General features: G+C 42.2%; 1 protein-coding gene across 1 annotated transcript in view; it reads right to left on the bottom strand.

Annotated features, from left to right (window-relative positions):
- Positions 1-5,136: 5,136 nt before the first annotated feature.
- The window catches only part of LOC132865823 (B-cell receptor CD22-like), a gene marked incomplete at its 5' end in the record, with an annotated part of 55,855 nt that continues 36,827 nt past the window's right edge, over positions 5,137-24,164 (bottom strand). Inside the window, 6 exons of the mRNA XM_060898321.1 lie at positions 5,137-5,158; positions 6,086-6,170; positions 6,257-6,505; positions 6,595-6,852; positions 6,940-7,197; positions 24,146-24,158. Coding sequence (XP_060754304.1) covers positions 5,137-5,158; positions 6,086-6,170; positions 6,257-6,505; positions 6,595-6,852; positions 6,940-7,197; positions 24,146-24,158 — 885 coding nt within the window. The remainder of the gene's footprint in view (positions 5,159-6,085; positions 6,171-6,256; positions 6,506-6,594; positions 6,853-6,939; positions 7,198-24,145; positions 24,159-24,164) is intronic.

The following is a 24,164-nucleotide window of genomic DNA, read 5'->3' as shown; positions in this document are numbered from 1 at the left end:
TCCCATCAGGTTAACTCTTAATCCCATCAGGTCAAGTCCCAGTGGGTAAGGTCATGCTTTTTCACACATTCCAACACAGTTCTAAAACTGATTTATACAACACCTTCATTTATCTGGTCTCTGACTTTATTTTGGTATTTGACTTTATTTTGGTATTTGACTCTATTCAGTGTGTCTTGAAATTAACTCTTGTACTGTTTTACTCAGTTCAGAGCCACAGTCAACTCTGTTACTCTGTTACACAATTACTCTGCAATTTTGCTCCAACTCCAACTCCAAATTTTACTCTCTAAACTCAAAATAGAGCAAAATTAACTATTTTTTTGAGGAAAATACTTTTAAATATGGAAAAAAGCCCTGCTCAGTCATTTCTCCTGCATATGCACTACAGCGCCCGCATATCAACTGAACTGCTCATCAGAAACAGAAGAAAAATTCCAGTTACTAGAGTTGATCTGTGCTGGGATGGAGTCATAGTTTAAAAAAAGGCACCGTTCATCATCAGTGTCGCAGTTCTCAAGATTGAATTGAATCACTGTCCTGAATTATGAGTTGAATCATAAATTAATTCACTGTCCTGAAATTGAATCACTGTCCTGAATCATGAATTGAATAATGAATTGAATCGCTGTCCTGAATCATCCGAAATGCATAAAATCCGCGTGCCATCTCAACAAGTTTTATGTCCAAATAGCCTGAACTATGTCGGACAGATTTTATTCTGTTTACGGTGGGCATTCCCACCACGAAAGAGAAACCAATCGAAGCCGAAAGAGTGAAAATGATTATCATGCCGTTAACATGTGAACTTTTATCTTTTATGAATGCATAATTGCGTGCTCAGTGCTCCGACTCTGGTGTGACTGAGGAAGGTGACAATTTTATGTTTCATTGAATTTAGGTAATTTAAAAACTATCATTTTTTTGGCAGTGGGCACACAGGAAAGTGTAAAGTATAAAGTTTCTGTCAATATGTTTTTCATGCTTGTATGACAAAAAAAAAAAACCTTGAAGATATTTATCTAAATACATGACCTACTCATTCTAAACCTGCCGAGCTTCACCGGAGAAGCTCTCGACCCCAGAGGGTTAAATGATAAATTATAAATGAGTTTATAAAAGTACTGGCTTAAGATAAGTTAATATATAGACAGTATAGTATTGAGAAGGTATAAATATAATCAACATTAGTTATTGCTAATGTTAGCCAGCTAGCTTCCTGCTAAGCATAATTTTTTGAAGTTCACTCCAGTAGAACAGAACCAACACTGTGGTTAACTCGCTGTTTTTGAGCTTTACATTCTCTGACAGAGCAAACAAAAGATGCCATCCATGATCCATAAGCGAATCACCTACATTTACATTTATCTCATGAAGCTAACACGTTTAAAAAAAAGTCACATAAAAACAGTTCTTTAAATATTCCAAATGTGAATGGGAGCTTACAGTTTCATCGAGATATAATTTTTTTCCTAGTTATCCAGTGTTCTCCAGTTGTGAAGTTTAAAGTTGGTATACATTGGAAAACATGATATACACATCAATACATCAGAAGGTATCGAACAAAAAGGCTCCTGTGACTGTGTCCATCTGGAGAGTTTCCTGAAACTTTCCACTGAGCAGGTGGAAGTTGTGGTGAGGTTGAATAAATGGCTGAATGTTGTTTATTTCACACTGCTGTAGATCACAGTGGGATCCTCAGCATTGGAAGGCCTACAGAAAGAGAGGAAATGATCACACTCAGATCCAGCAGAAGATCATATCCAGCTCTGTTAGAGTGGAGGAAACAGACCTGATCCTCTCACCTGTCATCAGCACCAGTGCGAGGAAATCGAACACTAGCGTACTGAACCTCTTCTTCCTCAGAGACAGAAGCTTTTACAGCAGAACTCTCAGCGTTCCCGGGGTCAGCGGTTCTCTGGCATACCACACTGGCATACAGAACTTCGTCCTGATTGGCTGAAGCTGAATCAGATACGGTGTTGATTGGCTTTGTCACTGCAACATTGGCGTGAACATCATCCTGAGGGAAATACACAGAGACAGAGGGGTGAAAATGGGAAACATCTACATCACACCTCTGTTGAATCCTTGATTCTGATTGGTCAGAAGGTGTTGATTAATTTTCTCTAACAGCTGCTCTGACACTAGTGCACTGATAAACATATTTCTGACATTTGACCTTGATGTGACCTTGAACCTAATTGGATCAATTGAAAAATGTAATTAATTCATCTGCTGCTTATGATGATAATTCCATATCATCCATCAACGGCTCTGTCTCAGACCGGAAGGCACTTCAGAGGGTGGTGAAGATCACCCAGCGTCTGGGAGCCTCGCTTCCTGCTATTGAGGATGTCTACATGAAGCGATGTCTCAGGAGAGCATTGCACTACAGTTTGTTCATATTGCACATTTTGAACAGACTGTAAATTTCAATCATATCATTATACCATTCCATACCCTGTAATTCCTGTATATTTATATTTATGTATATTACACTTATGTTATTTACTGCTATGCACTTCTGGTTAGATGCAATCTGCATTTCATTGCCTTGTACCTGTGACATGTGCGATGACAATAAAGTTGAATCTAATCTAATCTAATCTAATCTAATCTAATCTAATCTAAATGTTATCAGTCAAGTCAAGTCAAGTTTATTGTCAAATATGCTATACATGCTCGACATACAGCACAGATGAAATTTCAGTCCTCTCTGACCCACGGTGCAAACAGGCAATGCAATAAATAAAAATAGAATAACTGAAATAAACAATATAAACAGTATAAACACTCTAGATGAGAAATAGACACAGACTAAACACACACACACACACACACACACACAAATTGGAGCAAAAGGACAAAATAAACAGTCAAGGGCACTTGAGGTATAGCAGGTAAACATGAAATAAGCAGTATAAACAATAAACTAATAACTGTGAAGGTGAGGTAGTGCGGAATAGTGCAACACACAACACTCGTTCTTGACTTATATTGCAGACGAGAATCTCAAATGTAAGCTCAGAAAAGCTGAAGTGTTTAAATGACAGTACAAATGACATGACAGGGGAGGGGAGGAGGTAGAGGTAACCCAGCGCAAGCAAGCAGCCATCCGCTCCTGCAGCCATGCAAGCGGTGCTGGTCACGCACCCGCTTGTCACACTGGGGGTGAAAAAACGGCGACTGTGGAAAATTGGGGAAGGAATGTGAAGAATGCAAGAGTGTCTCCCAGCAGTGACCTTCTGAGGGAAATGTTGCCCCAGCAATGGCCTTGATCGAGGCCGGTGCTGTTCAGGGAGCCGAATGTCAATAAGATAGAGATTGTTTGGTCTTTCAAACAGACGCAGTCTTTACACGTCCACACCACTCATCCATATCTGTCCATTTCGTCCATTCTGTTCAATGAAATTCCATTTGGTCTCCGAAATACTCATTCCTTGAAAGCCGAAAGCGTCTCCATGATGACAATCATGTTGTGGTTCAAGTTCTGCCACAGTCTGAGTGCCGACAGCTTTGCCCACCACTTCAATCATATCGGGCAGCTTGAGAAGCGGGATCAAAGCAGCTAAGGCAGCTTATAAGAGGAAGCGTGAGGACAAATTCTACAGTCCCAACATGTGGTAGGTGTGGCAGGGACTTCAACACAGTCCAGTAATCCCACAGCTGCTGATGGAGATGCCACGCTGGCTGAGCAACGGAACTGTTTCTTTGCCTGCTTTGAGGTGAAGGCACCAGAGCCAGCTACATTCCACCCACCAGCCCACAGAAGCCATATCCTCACAGTGCAGGAACATGAGGTAAGGCACACACTGAGGGCATTGAACCCAAGGAAAGCTACCGGACCTGATGGGGTGTCAGGGAGGGTGCAGAAGAATTGTGCAGACCAACTCGCTGGGGTCTTCACAAAAATCTTCAACCTGTCCCTGTCTCAGTCCATGATCCCACCCTGCGTGAAAGCTGCTACAATCATCCCGTTGCCAAAAAACCTACCATCAGCAGCCTTAATGACAACAGTCCAGTGGCACTCACACCAGAGGTCATGAAGTGTTTTGAGAAACTGGCCAGACATCAAATAATTTCCAGGCTCCCACCCACATTGGACTTCCACCAGTTTGCATACAGAGCTAACAGACCTAGAGAAGACGCCATTGTCACAGCTCTTCAAACAGTCTTAACCCATCTGGAACATCAGGGGAGCTGTGCAAGGCTGCTGTTCATATACTTTAGCTCTGCCTTCAACACGATCATCACAAGCAGACTGGTCAACAAATTACTGGACTTAGTACTGTCACACACCGTCTGCTACTGGATCAGAAACTTACTGACAGATTGCTCTCAGAGAATCAGAGTAGGCCCCCATCTCTACACCGCCCTCAGTCTCAGTACTGGCTCTCCACAGGGTTGTGTGGTCAGCCCCTTGCTCTACAATCTCTACACGCACGACTGCAAACCCACACATCCGAGTAATGCCATTATTATATTTGTGGATGATACAACCATGGTGGGGCTCATCTCTGGAGAAGATGAGGTGACATACATAGATGAGGTCCAGAGGCTGCCAGTGTAGTGCACACAGAATAACTTGGTCCTGAACACCTCCAAAACCAAAGATCTGATCATCGACTACAGAAGGAAAAAGTTTGATCTGCATCCTCTGTTCATCAATGGAGTCCGCATGTAGAGGGTTTCGGACTTCAGGTTCCTGGGCGTACATGTGGATGATGATCTGTCCTGGAACACCAATACCACAGCACTGGGAAAGAAGGCACAGCAGTATCTCCATTTCTTGAAGATACTCAGAAAAAAACAAACAATCTGGCTGACAAACTGTGGGTGTCCTTCTACCAGTGGTCAGTTGAAAGTGCACTGAGAAACTGCATCTCTGCTTGGTTCACCAGTTTCTCAGCAGCACAGAAGAAAGCACTCAAGAGGGTCATCTTCATAGCTCAAAAAAATTAGTGGCTGCTCCCTAAACTCCCTGGAGGATATGTACATAAGACATGGCTTCAGAAAAGTTCACAGCATCCTCAAGGACCCATCACATCCCAGACATCATCTATTCAAACCATTGCCATCTGGAAGGCGTTTCAGGGCAATAAAAACAAGAACTAACAGACTGAAAACCAGTTTTTATGCCAAAGCCATAACAGCACTGAACATGGACACACAAATAGCATGAACACCTGAAATGTGAAATATCTCTTGATTTTTTGTGAAATGCGTATCTTAATATTGATCGATTAATTAAATTTTATGTTATGTGCACCAGAAAAGGACAGCCAACCAATTTCGTTGTCTTCTACTTGTGAATTACAATGACACTAAACTTCTAGCTATCTAAACACACTTCTCAGCAATTATCTGGACATTTATTTACCTGTTTTAAACTTCGGTCTGCTGTTGAACCAATTCTCTTCTTTTTCCTGTAAAATGAAATAATAAATCAATGAGTCATGTTACAGTAAACACTAAAGATACCGGACCACCCCTGACCATCACACCCACATGTGGTGCTTCCTGAAACTCTAAGCACAATGTTGGAAGCTCACAACTGTACAGAATGTTCAGGTCCAAACCTGTTCCAGCATGATGATGCCCCTGAGCACAAAGCGAGCACCATGTAGACGTGGTGTGTGAAGGTTGGAGTGAAGAACTCGAGTGTCCTGCACAGAGCCCTGACTGAACTCAACCCCACTGAACACCTTTGGGATGAACTGGAACTGGAGCCTCAACATCCCAATATCAGAGTCTGATCTCACGAATGCTCTTGTCACTGAACTGAATGAATATAAATCCCCACAGCTACACCCCAAAATCTAGTGGAAAGCCTTATTATAACAGTAACAATGAGAATAAATCTGGAATGAGATGTTCAGCAGGGATATCTGATGGTGAGAGTGAAGGTGCACAAACCATTGACCAAAGAGTTTACATCAACCTTGGTCAGTTAAAAACAGGAGTGTTTACTGGAAAAACATTCAAACACACAGAGCTGTACAGCAGAAAATTCTGTAAAACTTATGACTATAACCTCACTCTATTTTTGATATTGAGGTGAAAAAAATCCATATTTTCTTACCTTAGAAACAAGAAGATGACGATGAAAAAAACACACACAAATACAACAACTCCAACTCCTGCATACACACCTATGTTCTGAAACCCTGTGTAGATAATGATGTGATCATGAATCAGTGTTGAATATTTATCAGCCTCATTCAGATTTATAGATTTACACCATCGCTCTCACCTTTGAAAGTGACGGACACTGCAGCAGATCTCTCAGAGCCGTGTTTATTCTGAGCCTCACAGTAGTACTGTCCACTCTGAAGAGCTCTGTAACTCTGTCCAGATCCTACAGGTGAGGATTCGTTCTCCTTAAACCAGGTGTAGATCTCCACAGGTGGGTTCGCATCACTGCTGCAGGTCAGAGTCACTGAACTTCCCTCCACTATCTCACCAGACGGTCTGATGGACACTGAGACGTTCTTTGGAGGATCTAAAATGGACAGAAAGATAAACTTTAAAGTAAATCTATGATTTTTTTTTCTGTTATTGTCTGTGAGAAGATCTTCAGCTTTAACTTACACAGAACATTCAGAGTTACACTGATGGAGTCCTGATGTCCGAGTTCATTACTGCACTTGCACTTGTACTCTCCACTGTCCTCAGAGCTGATATTGGAGATGGTGTAGGTCTTTCCTTTTCCTACTGATGTCATCCCCTTAAACCAGGTGTAGTTCTCCACAGGTGGGTTCGCATCACTGCTGCAGGTCAGAGTCACTGAACTTCCCTCCACTATCTCACCAGAGGGTCTGATGGACACTGAGACATTCTTTGGAGGATCTAAAATGGACAGAAATATAAACTTTAAAGTAAATCTATGATTTTTTTCTGTTATTGTCTGTGAGAAGATCTTCAGCTTTAACTTACACAGAACATTCAGAGTTACACTGATGGAGTCCTGATGTCCGAGTTCATTACTGTACTTGCACTTGTACTCTCCACTGTCCTCAGAGCTGATATTGGAGATGGTGTAGGTCTTTCCTTTTCCTACTGATGTCGTCCCCTTTAACCAGGTGTAGATCTCCACAGGAGGGTTCGCATCACTGCTGCAGGTCAGAGTCACTGAACTTCCCTCCACTATCTCACCAGAGGGTCTGATGGACACTGAGACGTTCTTTGGAGGATCTAAAGAGTTCCATGATAAGAGTGAAGAAAGCAGTTCATGGTCATAAGCCGAGTGTTTTTTTTTTCCTTTCATCGGTTCTTGACTACATTTTTCAGCTCATCTCATTATGTGTCGTTCCAACTGAATATAAAACCCACTTCACTGCCATTATACAGTCATAATTCTGATCATCTTTTTATCCTGTGATAATTCTGGGACACCTTTTAATCAATCCTACATGTGCTTGTATTTTTCTCTTTTCATGGTCAAGATGGGATTCTGTATAGATTTGTGATCCATAAATGCTTCAAGTTATTCGCAAATATTAGCTAATATAAGAAACAATTTTTATGTCGTACCATTACAAGGACAATGAAGGCAGTTCAAGGTCACAGTCAATGTCTTTTTCACTTTCTTTACTTACACCAGGACTTTTTCCTTCATTCCGGTAAATATGAAGTAATTTATGACCTTTTTATTTTGACAGTATATAAGAAGAAAGTGAATAAAGCTCACATCTGACGCTGAGGGTTTGAGCAGGAGAGGGGAGATGTTCATATCCTCTTACAGCACAGCTATAACTGCCTGCATCCTCACTGCTGACCCGCTGCAGGTGAACTTCATTGCTCCTGGTGGTGTTTGTGGTTAAATCCTGACTGTTTTTGTACCAGATGAATGTTGGATCAGTCAGACTGCAGGTGGTTTTACAGGTCAGAACAGCTGACTGTCCCTCTGTCACTTTTTTTGGAGCGATCACCTGAAGATCTGAAACAACGAGAGAAACATTCAATCAGGAAAGCTGTCCTGAAGCCTGTAGAGCATCTACTTTTAAAACTCTGCTCTCTCTCAAAGTGTTTTTCAGTCTAATGATATTCTTTTCACAATTATTTTCAGTGTTAATAACCTTCACTCTGGAGGCGAGTCACGTTTTTCCCCGAGCACCTATTGTTCAGTTCATTTCAGTAAGAATGTGTTCGAGCTCTTCATTAATCTGCTACAAAACTCTGACTCTCCTGTATCTAAAGAGATTATGGTCTGAGTGATGTGTGTCGAAAATAAGATGATTTTATTTACCTGTAACAGTGAGTCTAACTCCAGGTTTACCCGCCCACCTTTCTTCCTCTTCATTTGTTGTGATTCTGAAGGAGTACACGTGTTCATCTGTTTTCTTCACATCACTCAGTCTGAGGGAGAAGTGTTTCTGTTTATCTCCTAAATACTCCACTCTGTCTGAGTAACCTGATACAATACGCAGGTCAGTAAACTCTCTTATGAACCAAAACTCCTCCTTCACTGTAAGACGTGTTGGGCGTGTGTACGTGCCGTTCATAAACACTGTAGATCCGTTTAAAGCACAGAGATTTTCTTGGCTGTATTTTACACTCCATTCATTCCCAAGAGCTCCTGAAACATGACACATGAAAGAGGTGATTAGAGGTCATTATCCTGAGCCCCGTAAAACAGTGAGTTCACTTACAGCTTCACTTCCCTCCTCTGGAAGTCCGAGTTGGAGAAATAAAAACATTTCTTTACCACTGGAAGAAAACTGTGTGCAGGATTTTGACAAACTTCTGAATTCAGGGCTCGTTGTGTGGAATTAATATTTAAAAGCGTCCACTACTATTCAGTCTTCACTCACATCTGTTTTTCTTTAAATCCAGGAAAATTTAACAACAATATTTCACCCAGACTTCAGCTTTTGGTGGCAGGAAATGACATTTTTTCTTCTATTCTATTTTATATCTTATTCAGAGTTGAGTTCAGAAAACACACATCAGTATTCAGGCCTCAGAATTAAACACTATTCACACGTGATGTCAGAGTTATGTACGGGGGCGGAGTTTTTCCAAAAACAGAGGCGTGTCTGAGTTAAACATGATTCTGACCTTGAACTTAAGCACATTTTTCACACGTAATATCAGCGAGGAGCAGCGTTATATTATATTTATAATGTTATAATTATAACAAGTATTAAAATATCCTGGGGTTAAACTTGTATTTATTGTCTCTGGCGTGTGTAGCTGTGATGATGTTAATGTGCGACTCACCTGAGATCATGAACAGAAAAACCAGATAAAGTGGAGAAGCCATTTTGAGAGACATCATTGCTGGAAAGCTTCGAGAGAAAAAAAAAATAATAAAGTGAGCTAATAATAAGTCACAACAACAAGAACAGCAACAACATACAGATATATGATGTGATGACATACAGCAATCCCAGCATCCATCAGAAGTCTCTCATTAGCTGAGGGATTATTTATTTTCATACCACAGTGTGGTGGGATTCTGGATTCTGATTGGTCAGAAGGTGTTGATTAATTTTCTGTCACAGCAGCTCTGACAGCAGTGCAGCTGCAAATCACATGTTTATATTAATGCACTTGTTATAATACCTTATTGTTTCTATAGTAACAGCTCATGCTGGTAGCCATGGCCTAAAGGTTAGAGAAGCAGCCTCGGGCCTAAAGGGTTGCAGGTTCAATTCCCTAAACCTACAGGAACACTGTGGGGGGAGTGAATGAACAGCACTTCCACCTCCCTCTGTATTCATGGCTGAAGTGCCCGTGAGCAAGGCACCTAACCAGAGGAGATGAAAAAGTATGATGTCTCATTCTTTAAGAAAAATAAATCTCATTATTGGCCAATTGCTGTGGTATAAAAGGAATAAACAGTGTGGACGCGCTGCTGGAAGAAAAACAGTCAACTGCAGGCTGGTAACAGTAACTCCGTTTCATCACACCAGTATTTTACACCACACACACTCTTTTAGCATTTCTTACAGAATAATCAGATTATATTCTCTGAACATGAGGACTGCGCTTATTAACTTTTTATGAATATTTTAATGAATCACAAAAAAATCACACATTCACAAGCCACAAATGAAAATCTGTACAATAATTCACTGTTAGCAGCTCGACTCAGAGAAGCTAACACATGATTAAAACTTTATTTACCTGGGGGTCACATGATGGTGGTGAGCTGAGCAGACGCTTTTGTCAGAGCTCCGTGTCACTCGGTGCTAATTTTTTCATTATCCTGACAACAACCGGGCACTTTAAGCCATTTTTGTTATGAACATAACAGGCTATGTCCTTGGAAAACTTTTGGCCACAGTCTTTCGACAAGATGGGAAAAACCAGAGGAAATAAAGACAAAAAAGACGTCCCGTGCGAGCCCGGCGACGACACACAAGATGGCGATCAGGCCGAATTTGTAACTGCAGATGGGCTTGACCCTGCCCTTGCTAAAGCCCTGGGCATAATGACTTCCAACATTATTAAAGTTATTGATGAAAAACTTAGCCCTCTGGCCGAGACTATCCACAAGCATGCTACGGAGCTCCAGGCCGCTAGCAAGCGGCTAGATGAAGCAGAGGCTAGGTTACTAGCAGTTGAAAACTCCACCGCAGCACAAGAGCCGTGGATTGTGAAGCTGGAAAAGCAGGTTAGTGCCCTCACGGAGAGTTTGGACATGGCCGAAAACTATAGTAGGCAACTAAACATTTGAGTCGTCGGCTTGGCGGAGGATACGGAGACTGGGCAGCCGGTGGAGTTTTTCGAGTCATGGCTACCCCGCATCCTAAAGATGAGCATGAAGCCCGGCTGCATAAAGCTGGAGAGAGTCCGCTGCACCCTCACACCGAAACTGGACCCGAACATGAGGCCCAGGTTGCTGCTGCTATGATTCCACGCGTTCAGAGACAAACGGAGGGTCATGGAAGTGGTGCGCCGGGCGAGCCAGGACGGTGGCTTAATCTACAATGGATCCAGGGTCTCTTTCTACAGATATTTTTCCTCGACGGTGATGAAGAAACGCAAGGCATACGATGCGGTGAAACAGTGGCTGCGAGAGTGAGGGATGCCATATGCTATGCTTTTCCCGGCTACTCTACAGGTGATACACAGAGGCTCTAAAAAGAGGTTTTCCACCCCGGAGGAGGCCTGGATGATAACTTTGCGGAGCACGGCGCTCCATTTGTCTGGTTTGGGATACTTTTTCTGTAACAGACGTAGGTTTCCCATTCAGGCTGGTATGTCATGCTCTGTGTTCTAGACGTCGCCTACTCTTGAACACTCTTAACATTTTGAAGATATTGAACATTTTCTAATCGAGTGGCGCGGCCGCTCATAACGTGAATATTTTGTTTCCACCTTATTTCGTTCACTCCCATAGGGAGGACTTTTTTCGCTTTCTTGGCACGCTATTCATCATATGCAGTCAGTTCGCTCATGGTGAGTTTGAAAGGTGCTTGTACAGTATGGTGAACAGTCCCTGTTTATTTGGGGAAAGACCCTCAGTTTGTTTTTCTCTGTTGTACGTTTGTTATGCTTGTTTAGTGTAGTTCATGTGTTTAGCTCAGGACATGACTTATGTATAAGATTTATGTGGGGTATCAGTGTGGCTTTTTCCATTCCTGTTAAATGTAACTGTCCTATGTATCTGATAATGTGGGTCATGGGATGCATATACAGGGTGAGTGTAGGTGTAAACGGCTCTGACTTTTTTATCCTGCCCTTATGGCAAATAGTATCTTATGGCCATGTCCGATTTATATAATATTAAGATCTGTTCTTGGAACATCCGTGGCCTCCAAAAACCTGCCAAGAGGATGGCACTATTGTCATTTTTGAATAAGGAAGATGTTTCTATTGCATTCCTCCAGGAGACTCACCTGGAGGACAAGGATAATACTAAAGGAGTTGGGTGGGGCAGGTCTTTGCTACTTCATATTCAAGGACAAGGGCAGACTGCAATGGACAATAAGGTCTGCAGAGAAAATTATTGGTGTCAGCCTGCCCTCCATCCAAGACCTGCACCTGTCCAGAGTCAGGAAACGGGCAGGTAACATCTCTGCAGACCCACAAATTGTTTAAACTTCTCCCCTCTGGGAGACGCTACAGAACACTGTATGCAAAAACAACCAGACACAAGAATGTTTTTTTTTTTTTTTCCCCCTCAGGCTGTCTCTGTGATGAACAGCTAAAACCAGACTCAAATATCAGTAACATCAACTGTGAAACATCTGCACACTCATACCGTCATTCTGTGCACACTGTATATTTATGTTTACTAATTCATCCTTGCACTATGCTGTGAAACATCTGCACACTCATACCGTCATACCGTTATTCTGTGCACACTGTATATTTATATTTACTTAGTCGGGCAGCACGGTGATGTAGTGGTTAGCGCTGTCACCTCACAGCAAGAAGGTCCGGGTTCGAGCCCTGTGGCCAGCGAGGGCCTTTCTGTGCAAAGTTTCTATGTTCTCCCCGTGTCCGCGTGGGTTTCCTCCGGGTGCTCCGGTTTCCCCCACAGTCCAAAGACATGCAGGTTAGGTTAACTGGTGACTCTAAATTGAGCGTAGGTGTGAATGTGAGTGTGAATGGTTGTCTGTGTCTATGTGTCAGCCCTGTGATGACCTGGCGACTTGTCCAGGGTGTACCCCGCCTTTCGCCCGTAGTCAGCTGGGATAGGCTCCAGCTTGCCTGCGACCCTGTAGAACAGGATAAAGTGGCTACAGATAATGAGATGAGATTTAGTAGGTCATCCTTGCACTATGCTGTGAAATATCTGCACGCTCATACCATCATACCGTCATCCTGTGCACACTGTATATTTATATTTACAACCCCGATTCCAAAAAAGTTGGGACAAAGTACAAATTGTAAATAAAAACGGAATGCAATAATTTACAAATCTCAAAAACTGATATTGTATTCACAATAGAACACAGACAACATATGAAATGTCAAAAGTGAGACATTTTGAAATTTCATGCCAAATATTGGCTCATTTGGAATGTCATGATCGCAACACATCTCAAAAAAGTTGGGACAGGGGCAATAAGAGGCTGGAAAAGTTAAAGGTACAAAAAAGGAACAGCTGGAGGACCAAATTGCAACTCATTAGGTCAATTGGCAATAGGTCATTAACATGACTGGGTATAAAAAGAGCATCTTGGAGTGGCAGCGGCTCTCAGAAGTAAAGATGGGAAGAGGATCACCAATCCCCCTAATTCTGCACCGACAAATAGTGGAGCAATATCAGAAAGGAGTTCGACAGTGTAAAATTGCAAAGAGTTTGAACATATCATCATCTACAGTGCATAATATCATCAAAAGATTCAGAGAATCTGGAAGAATCTCTGTGCGTAAGGGTCAAGGCCGGAAAACCATACTGGGTGCCTGTGATCTTCGGGCCCTGAGACGGCACTGCATCACATACAGGCATGCTTCTGTATTGGAAATCACAAAATGGGCTCAGGAATATTTCCAGAGAACATTATCTGTGAACACAATTCACCGTGACATCCACCGTTGCCAGCTAAAACTCTATAGTTCAAAGAAGAAGCCGTATCTAAACATGATCCAGAAGTGCAGACGTCTTCTCTGGGCCAAGGATCATTTAAAATGGACTGTGGCAAAGTGGAAAACTGTTCTGTGGTAGACGAATCAAAATTTGAAGTTCTTTATGGAAATCAGGGACGCCGTGTCATTCGGACTAAAGAGGAGAAGGACGACCCGAGTTGTTATCAGCGCTCAGTTCAGAAGCCTGCATCTCTGATGGTATGGGGTTGCATTAGTGCGTGTGGCATGGGCAGCTTACACATCTGGAAAGACACCATCAATGCTGAAAGGTATTTCCAGGTTCTAGAGCAACATATGCTCCCATCCAGACCATCCCCTTTCAGGGAAGACCTTGCATTTTCCAACATGACAATGCCAAACCACATACTGCATCAATTACAGCATCATGGCTGTGTAGAAGAAGGGTCCGGGTACTGAACTGGCCAGCCTGCAGTCCAGATCTTTCACCCATAGAAAACATTTGGCGCATCATAAAACGGAAGATACGACAAAAAAGACCTAAGACAGTTGAGCAACTAGAATCCTACATTAGACAAGAATGGGTTAACATTCCTCTCCCTAAACTTGAGCAACTTGTCTCCTCAGTCCCCAGACGTTTACAGACTGTTGTAAAGAGAAAAGGGGATGTCTCACAGTGGGAAACATGGCCTTGTCCCAACTTTTTTGAGATGTGTTGTTGTCATGAAATTTAAAATCACCTAATTTTTCTCTTTAAATGATAAATTTTCTCAGTTTAAACATTTGATATGTCATCTATGTTCTATTCTGCATAAAAAATGGAATTTTGAAACTTCCACATCATTGCATTCCGTTTTTATTTACAATTTGTACTTTGTCCCAACTTTTTTGGAATCGGGGTTGTACTACTTCATCCATGCACTATGCTGTCTATACATTTACCCTTCTACATGTGCATAGCTTTTTGCTTTTGTCTATGCTTTTTATCTGTTTGTACTAAGAGAGCTAAGTGAAACCGGAGTCAAATTCCTCATGTGTGTTCACATATCTGGCAAATAAAGTTTTTATTATTATTATTATTATTATTATTATTATTTGTTTTATTTATTATTATTATCATTATTATTTCAGTAGGGGTGTAGCCATTTTGATTTGTAAAAAGCTGGCATTTAGGTCTCTTGATTGTGTTAAAGACAGCCTGGGCTGGTATATAATTGTTAAAGGAATACTCGCAGGAAAATAAGTAACATTTATGACTCTATATTGTCCCCCAGCCTTTTCCCCTGATGTTCTCTCCAAGGCTTTTGCAGTTTTTATGGATCGGGCCTCAGGGGACTCTTTTGTGGGGGGAGATTTCAATTGTCACCTTAATCCCTCTTGACAAACTTCCATTTGACATTTCTCCCCCTTCTAAACAAGCGAGGGTGCTCACTAATATATGTCACAATATTGAATATTCTGTTGTGTGGAGGCAGCTTCACCCTACTGATTCAGAGTTCACTTTTTTCGGCCCCACATAAAAGCTATACCAGAATTGATTACATTTTCATCCCCTCTTCAAAAATGTCTCTTGCTTTATCATGTTCTATAGGCAACATTGTGTTATCAGACCATGCCCCCCTTTACTTGGTATACTCTCTCGCTGAGGACAGGGCATTGTCATGGTGCTGGAGATTTCAGCCTTATCTCCTACTTTACTTCAGAATTTAAGATGTTTTATTCTATCAACTCACCATCCACAGATAATCCCTCTGTCCTCTGGGAGACGTGTAAAATATACTCTCGTGGACTGATTATGTCTTTTGTTGCATCCAAAAGACGTGCGAAGAATGAACAGCGTAAACTTCTCGAATCTCGACTAGCTGAATTAGAGAAAAATCATATATCTAGTCCGAGTCCTGATTTGTTTAAGGAACTGTTATCCACATGTGCTGCATTAAATACTTTTCTGATTCAGGACTCTGAACAGTCCCTTAAATTTGCCAGGCAGAAACTACATGAGTTTGGGGATAAACCTGGAAGATATCTTGCTAATCTTGTCAAAAAGAGGGCAGATTCTCAAAATATAGTCTCTATTACTGACTCTAATGGTGTAAGATCGTTCGATATTTGAACCATTAATAAACACTTTGCATTGTTTTACTCCAACCTATATAGTTCCGAGCAGCCTGATGGTGCCCTGACCCTTATGCATCAGTTTTTTGCAGACTTAAGACTCCCCAAAGCTACGGATGATCAAAAATTACAACTAGATTAGATTAGATTAGATTAGATTAGATTAGATTAGATTAGATTAGATTAGATTAGATTAGATAAAACTTTATTGATCCCTTTGGGAGGGTTCCCTCAGGGAAATTAAGATTCCAGCAGCATCATTACAGATAAACAGAGAAAAGAAATAGAGGAAAACTTCTAGATAAAATAATATAAATTAAGTATTTACATATACAAATATAAAAAGAATAAGATATGAGGAAGAGAGGAATGGGGAGGGGTGGAGGGAAAGAAAAAAGGGGGGGAGAAGGGGGGGCTGCGGCAGGAGAGATATTGCACATTATATTGCACATTGTCCAGTATTGCTTATTGTTAGGTTAGGCTACTGCTCCTTCCCATCCTCTGTCCTCCTGTTACCCCTCATCCCCCCCAGAGAGGAGCTGTACAGTCTGATGGCGTGAGGGACAAAGGAGTTTTTGAGTCTGAATGCCCCAATTACTACAGAGGAAGCACTACTTGCTTTGAAATCTATGCCGGAACTCCTATGATAATATGAGGAGTTTCCTTAAGATCATTCAACTAACCCAGAGCTGCAAGGACCCGGCCCTCGTGCTGTCTCTTGACGCCGAGAAGACGTTCGACAGGGTCGAGTGGTCGTATTTGTTCTACGCTCTGGAGGAATTTGGCCTAGGTGATAATTTTTGTGAATTGGATTAGGGTTCTGTATAATTCTCCGATGGCGGCGGTTCTGACTAATGGACTGAGATCCGACAACTTCCCCCTCCACCGTGAGAATAGGCAGGGCGACCCCCTCAGCCCCTTGCTCTTTGATATTGCTATTGAGCCGCTGGCCCAAGCAGTCAGGCAAAACACTTTAATTTCTGGTATTTTCGCTGGTGAAAAGGAACACAAAATTACTTTATACGTGGATGACATTTTGATACATTTATCGCAACCCCAAACTTCTGTTCCCCACCACCTGATTAAGGTCATTTCGTCATTCAGTGTCTTTTCGGGATATAAAATTAACTTTGCAAAATCCGAGGCTATGCCCCTAGGGTTATTAACATGTGTTCCAGATATGGCTGGTCCCTTCCCGTTCTGCTGGTCTCCCAATGGTTTCATTTACTTAGGAGTGCATGTAACACCCACTTTTGGTCAGATGTTTAAGTTCAACTCCCCCGCTTTGGATGCCATAAGGGCAGACTTAGACCTCTGGGCCCCTCTCCCTATTTCCTGGCTTGGTAGAGTTGCTCTTATAAAAATGAACGTCCTGGGGGGCGTCGTGGCTCAGGTGGTTAAGGCGCCATACCATGAATGCGGGCGACCCGGGTTCGATTCCGGCCCGAGGTCATTTCCCGATCCCTTCCCGTCTCTCTCTCCCGCTCATTTCCTGTCTCTACACTGTCCTATCCAATAAAGGTGCAAAAAGCCCAAAAAAATATCTTTAAAAAAAAAAAAAATGAACGTCCTGCCTGGGGCGGACCGTGGGGGGGGGGGCTGAGAGGGCGAACCGCCCCCGGCCCGTGGGAGGGCCCGGAGATAAGCCCGATATATCGCTTACACTCAGTCCATCGAGATTACATTCGTCGGGCCCATGTGAGGGCCCGGGGAGTTATCTGATGCACCCCTTAAAATCATTGCAATGTGTTGCAAATAGTCGAGCGCACGAGCGTGTACAATGTTGTAAGATAATGTATGTTGCCCTAGCTCAGGGGTTGTGTTAGGGCTTATAGCTTGACACAGTCAGGGTGAGTTATGCCTCATAGTTGCTAAAAACTGAACTCAAGATTCAACAGCTGTAAAATATAGAATAAAATGTTTTGTATAACTGTCCTGCTTTTCACTCTCGCGTTTTGCTTTACAACGTGCAAATTTAATAAGATATTGTCTCCAAGTGTATTTTGGGTAAAATCGTCATCACATTCTGACTCTTCCTGTCACCGTTGCAACCTCTGAGCGCTCATTCTCCAAATTAAAGCTGATTAAAAACCACTTGAGGAGCGCAGTGGGACAGGAGAGACTGAGTGGACTTGCCATGTTGTCCATAGAGAATGAGAGAGCAAAGAAACTGGACATACAGAGCATCATGGACGAGTTCGCGGAGCGCAAGGCTCGTCGTATGCCCTTCAAATAATGCGCACAGTAGGCTATTGATGTTTTATTATGAGCCATGTACAGTATGTCGCCTAATGTTTTTTTGTTTCTGAGTTACATGTTCGTTTGAAGGACTTAATGTACAAAATAACATAGTTGCACCCCGTAGTGTTGAAATTGGTAAACACAGTGCATTCAGTGAGGTTTGCACCGCCCTCCTTTTACTTCTGACTCTTCCCGTCACCGTTGCAACCTCTGAGCGCTCATTCGTATGCCCTTCAAATAATGTGCGCAGTATAGGCTATTGATGTTTTATTATGAGCCATGTACAGTATCCTAATGTTTTTTGTTTCTGAGTTACATGTTCGTTTGAAGGACTTGATGTACTAAATAACATAGTTGCACCCGGTAGTGTTGAAATTGGTAAACACCGCAGTTGCGGACATTTTGTAGCCTAAAATGATGTTATGATAAGCTTTAATAAAGGGCCCGGTCATTTGCCCCGCCCCCGGCCCGGCTCTGACTTGTTCCGCCACTGCGTCCTGCCCAGACTGCTATACCCACTGCAAATGATCCCTATCTTATCTTATTATCCAACAAGGTTATTAAGGTGCTTGAAGGCTGACTAAGCTCCTTCATTTGGAGCAAAAGGAAGCCTCATCTCAAGATGACAAAACTTCAAATGGCAGGTTGTGATGGAGGGTTAGATGTACCAAATCTTACATTTTACCAACTGGCATCACACCTGCAGGTGATTGCAAGCTGGCACAACTGTGATTCAACCTCGATTTGGCATGATATTGAATCCTCTCAGTCGAAGTGTCCCTTGTTGAATCTATTGTTTTTGATTAATCCTGAATCTGTTAAAAAAACACTGCTCTAACCCTATTACTCTCAGTACCATCAGAGCCTGGAGATCCATTCACTCTATAGAAGGCCGGGCTCATTGATCATCTCTTCTCACTCCCATTCTTGATAACCTGGACTTCCTGCCAGGCTGTAAGGACCAGGGCTTTAAAGTGTGGAGCACCCAAGGGCTGAAGAAAATAGGTGATCTATTTAAAGCCCAGATTTTACTATCCTTTCAGCAGTTGCAACAGCAATTTGGTTTATTCAATCAAGGTGACTTCTACAGATATTTACAAATTAGAGATTTCATAGTTAAAGACACCACCTTAATGACTAATAACACCACTTCATGTGTGGAGAAGGCCCTGTCTCTACAGATTAATACGAAATGCATGCCTGCTTTTTACAGAGCCCTGAACTCTAATTCTCCTCTTACCTCACAAACCATCAAGCTAGCTTGGGAGAAAGATCTAGGCATTGCTATAGATGATGCTGACTGGCAGGAAGTCTGGTCTCAGGCCATGAACATTTCTGTGTGTAACCGCACTAAATCCATCCAGTTCAGAATTGTACATCGAACGCATATAACACCTGTTGTCAAGAACCCTTACTTGCAGCATATTGGGCCCACGCTGTCATCTTCCTTGCTTCGTGGATTTCCCAGATCAGCCTAGCCTGTCTCTGTGACTTTGTTTTAAGTGCTCACGATCTAACAAGCACCTTGTAGCCTTGCTATGTTTGTATGCTCTGTATTGATTCCTATTTGGATAATGCCCTGTTTTGCTGCAGGAGATTGAAAGGGAGGGGGCTGGATGGAGACTGTGCCCACTGTCATTTATTTTCATATTTATTTTCTATTTACTGTACCCACATGCCCACATTCTGCTGTATTTTTTTTTTCTTTTTTGTCATGTCTGAGCAGTTCGGTGTGTTTTGAGAAAATGTAATGAAAATATTAAAAAAAAAAACTTTATTTACCTGTCAGGAACTAATTTGCATATTCACAGAAGTGCATGAATTATTTGCGCATCAAAATTTGATGCCTGAAAGAAAGATTTTCTGGAAAGATGTCTAAAATACAACCAGAAATCAGAAAAAAGATGGAACAGTGTGGACAATGCAAATAAAAAATACTAATAAAGCGGTGATTTCTGAATTTATTTTGACTTCTATTTCATTGCAGACAGAATGAACCCAAGATATTTCATGTTTTGTTGGTCAACTTCATGTCCCAGATAGCAAGCTGACATTGAATAGATATTGATTTTCCATCTGAATCATCAGAATGGTCGACATTGAAATCTTGATGCAAAATAGATGTTGAATCACCATTGTTAAACCGATGTAACCCGACCTAAAATAAAGTTGACAGCAGTGATATTGAAACAACATTGATTCATAGTCGTCCTTATTATGATTGATGTATCATTGATATTTGGTTTACCGGGTGATAACAGTCATGTTGAAAAGTCATTGATTTTGTGTTGACCGGGAAATCACGTATGGTCGAAAAGCCATCGATATATAGTTGACCGGGAAAGATGATTGAAAAGTCATCGATCATTGTTGAACGGGACAGGGGACAGCGTGAGACAAAGACCGGCAGCGGCGCACAGGCACCCGTTCTCGGATCCGGGATCAATTACAGGTAAGCAGCACTTTCAGCATTTAATCCTTACACATAGTTCAATGTATGGACCCTTTTCACGTCATTTTGGACATGTACTACCAGTAGTTTACCACAGCCAACACTGAGGAACGACAGCAAAGAAAGTTTTTACTTTCAGCAAGACTTCCATCATGCCACTATATTGTTGTGTACCTGGATGTAGTAACCATCAACAAACAAGGCAAGGTTTATCGTTTTATCGGATCCCGGTAGATGCTGACCGACAGAGAAGATGGATAGCGGCATACCAACGCTTGTGTAGTGACCACTTTGTTGGAGGTAAGACGAATGAAATTAGCCAGAAAAGGCATTACATTGCTGTTAACATTCCATTCTAGTTTACTGTAATTATGATCTGGCAGCTATTTACACCGGATCCAGTGTAAATAGCTGCCAGAGCCAACGTCCGAGCTAGCGAGCTAGTGCTGGCTCCGGCCGGGCGCAAGCTAGCGCTGACTCCGAAACCTCGGACGTTGGCTCCGGCAGCTATTTACACTGGATCCGGTGTAAATAGCTGCCAGATCATAATTACAGTAAACTAGAACGTCCGAGCTAGCTCGCTAGCGCTGGCTCTGAGCCGCTGCGAGCTAGCCGGCCGCGAGCCAGCACTAGCGAGCTAGCTCGGACATTCTAGTTTACTGTAATTATGATCCTCGAGTTTTACTTGCCTACTTTTTGTTATCTTTTCCCCCTCCCTGAGCGTGTTTGACCTTTATGAGGATAGATGACATTTAAATAATAGTATTCCACAAAATATATAGCCTATTTTTTTTTGGTAGCAGCCTATTATTAGCAGCAGTAGTACAATGTGTAACTGAAAACTATGTTTTGTGTGTGTTTCAGATGCCCTCACTCAACAGCCTGGCATGAATGATCTGGTCTTCACCCAGGCTGTGCAGAAATGGCTACGATATGCGCCAGACAGAACTGGAGGTGTCGCTCGCGCCGAAAGACATGAAAATTAAATGAACTTAAAATAAAAATCTTGTTTTCTTAAAAAAAGGCATGTGCTTCATATTTACTATTTTAGGCAATTAAAATGGAGATCCTGGCTGTAGATAAAGCAGGATATATGAGCCAGATATTTCTGGTAGGCTATCAATTGAAATAACATTGAAAGCGCATTGATTTTTAGTTATGTCGAAATTTCAATGTTGTTTCAATATCGACGCGAATTGAAATACAATTGAAGTTACGTGTGTCCATAGTTAATAAATCAACATCGTTTCAATGTTAGCGGAGGGTGCAAACTGATGTTAAATCAACATCGAAATCTGACGTTGATTCAATGGTTTAACGTCGACAATGCAATGTTGATTCTACATCGTTTCAATGTCAGCCTGCTATCTGGGGTCATTTTTTAATATACATCCCTTCCTGCGTTTCAGACCTGAAACACATCTCATCTCATCTCATTATCTCTAGCCGCTTTATCCTTCTACAGGGTCGCAGGCAAGCTGGAGCCTATCCCAGCTGACTACGGGCGAAAGGCGGGGTACACCCTGGACAAGTCGCCAGGTCATCACAGGGCTGACACATAGACACAGACAACCATTCACACTCACACCTACGGTCAATTTAGAGTCACCAGTTAACCTAACCTGCATGTCTTTGGACTGTGGGGGAAACCGGAGCACCCGGAGGAAACCCACGCGGACACGGGGAGAACATGCAAACTCCACACAGAAAGGCCCTCGCCGGCCCCGGGGCTCGAACCCAGGACCTTCTTGCTGTGAGGCGACAGCGCTAACCACTACACCACCGTGCCGCCCCCTGAAACACATTCAAAAAAAATTTGTTACAGGGGCAATTTAGGGCAAGTAATGAGGGACAACAATTAAATAATGATGTGATTTGAAACAGGGGACTGTAATCATGATTTGGGGCAAAATCAGTATTCTAATTTTCAAAGACACTCGTCTTTGAGGAGTAAAGATGGGCTGAAGATCTCCAGTTTGTCAATAAATTCATGAGAAATTTTTTGAATTGTTTAAAAGCAATGTTCCTCAAAGAAAGTTAGGAAGGGATTTGGATATTTCACCCTCTACGGTGCATAATATCATTAACTGATTCAAGGAATCTGAAGAAATTTCACTGTCCAAAGGGCTCAAACCTAATCTGAACCCCCGTGAGCGCCAATCCCTCACTGCATCAAGAAACGTCGTTCATCTACAGCTGATAGAACCACATGGGCTTGGGATTACTCTGGAAAACATTTGTGAAGTTACAATACAGAGTTACATCCACAAACACCAGTTAAAACTTTACTGTGTAAAAAGGAAGCCTTATGTTAACTGTGTCCAGAAGCGCCGTCGACTTCTCTGGGCTCGGAGGCATCTGGGATGGACCATCACACAGTGCGAAATGGACATCATGTGCTCCAGACCAAAGACAAAAAGACTGTCACCATCGAGACTGTTAAAAGGAACAAGTCCAAAAGCCAGGGTGTGTCATGGTATGGGGTTGGGTCAGTGCCCTTGGTAAAGGCACCTTCTGTGATGGAGCATTAATGCAGAAAAGTGCACTGAGATTTTGGAGCAACATCTGCTGCCTTCAAGACGACGTCTTTTCCAGGGAGATTTCAACAAGACTGCAAAACCACATTCTGCACACATTCCATTACAAAAGCTGTGGAAGAAGAGGGCGTGTCCCCTCCGTCCCCAACAGAGAATGTGTGGAGAATTTAGAAATGAAAAATATGACAGTGACGACCCTGTACTGTTCCACACCTTAAGACCTGTTTACAGGAAGAACAGGACAAAAATAACACCTGAAACACTTCATCACTTGGAGTCTTCAGTCCATAAACATCTCTGAAGTGTTGGGAGAAGGAACGGGAACATTATAAAGTGGGAAACACTTTACTGTAACAACTATTTTGAAATGTGTTGCGTGAATCAAATTTGAAATGTTTATTTTGTATGTATATTGTGTATGTAGTGTTCATTTTGGGAAAAATATCTTGAAGTAAAACATCAAATAATGTGCTGTTGTATTGTATTGAGTGCAGTAGAGGTCAGAGATCATTTACAAATCAGTGTGTTCAGTTTGAATTTAAATTTCAACACACCACTCCAGCTTTTTCTAATTTGGGGTTGTAGAATAGAATACAAAAATCACAGATATTTTACAAACCAGATGTTTTGACGACTTTCAGCACCGTGTGAGTGGCAGCCAGTTTCAGCAGCTCTTACTTTTCTGACTTTTTTTTGTTCTTTTTTTTTTTACTTTTAGTCGTACCATTCTTAGTATTTTATCTTATTCGTTCACGTGCAACTATGGATGTGCTTTTGGTGAGAATCCTTTTGTGTTTTTTACTTGTTTTGTGACTTATCACAATATCAGGAGAACCATTCAGTCACAGCTCGATTGTTTCCACCCACGATCAGCTGATGGCATTGCGCAGCATGAGGATACTCCCCGAGGAGAGACACAAGATCCCCGTGGAAATAAGGAGGAGGACAAGGGGATGCAGAGCTGGAGTTAAGCGCCACAAGAGGAAAAAACAGTATAAACCATCCATACCGTCTGTTATTATGGGGAATGTAAGATCCCTCCCTAATAAGATGGAAGAGCTCACAGTGCTGACCAGGCTGCAGAGGGAGGATCGGGAGAGAAGCATCATGTGCCTCACAGAGACCTGGCTGAATGAACTCACTCTGATTTCACTTGTCACTCTGGATGGTTTTCAACTCGCGGACAGGAGAGCGAATGACACTGGTAAGAGGAAGGGTGGGGGGTCACGATGTTTGTGAACGAGAGATGAGGTAACCCCGGGCATATTGGTGTTAAAGAACAGCGCTGCACACGGGACATTGAGCTGCTA

The sequence above is a fragment of the Neoarius graeffei genome, chromosome 18, assembly GCF_027579695.1.
Source record: "Neoarius graeffei isolate fNeoGra1 chromosome 18, fNeoGra1.pri, whole genome shotgun sequence".
Taxonomy (NCBI): Eukaryota; Metazoa; Chordata; class Actinopteri; order Siluriformes; family Ariidae; genus Neoarius; species Neoarius graeffei.
Note: the sequence above shows the minus strand (reverse complement) of the source record. Positions and strands in the feature narration are given on the sequence as shown.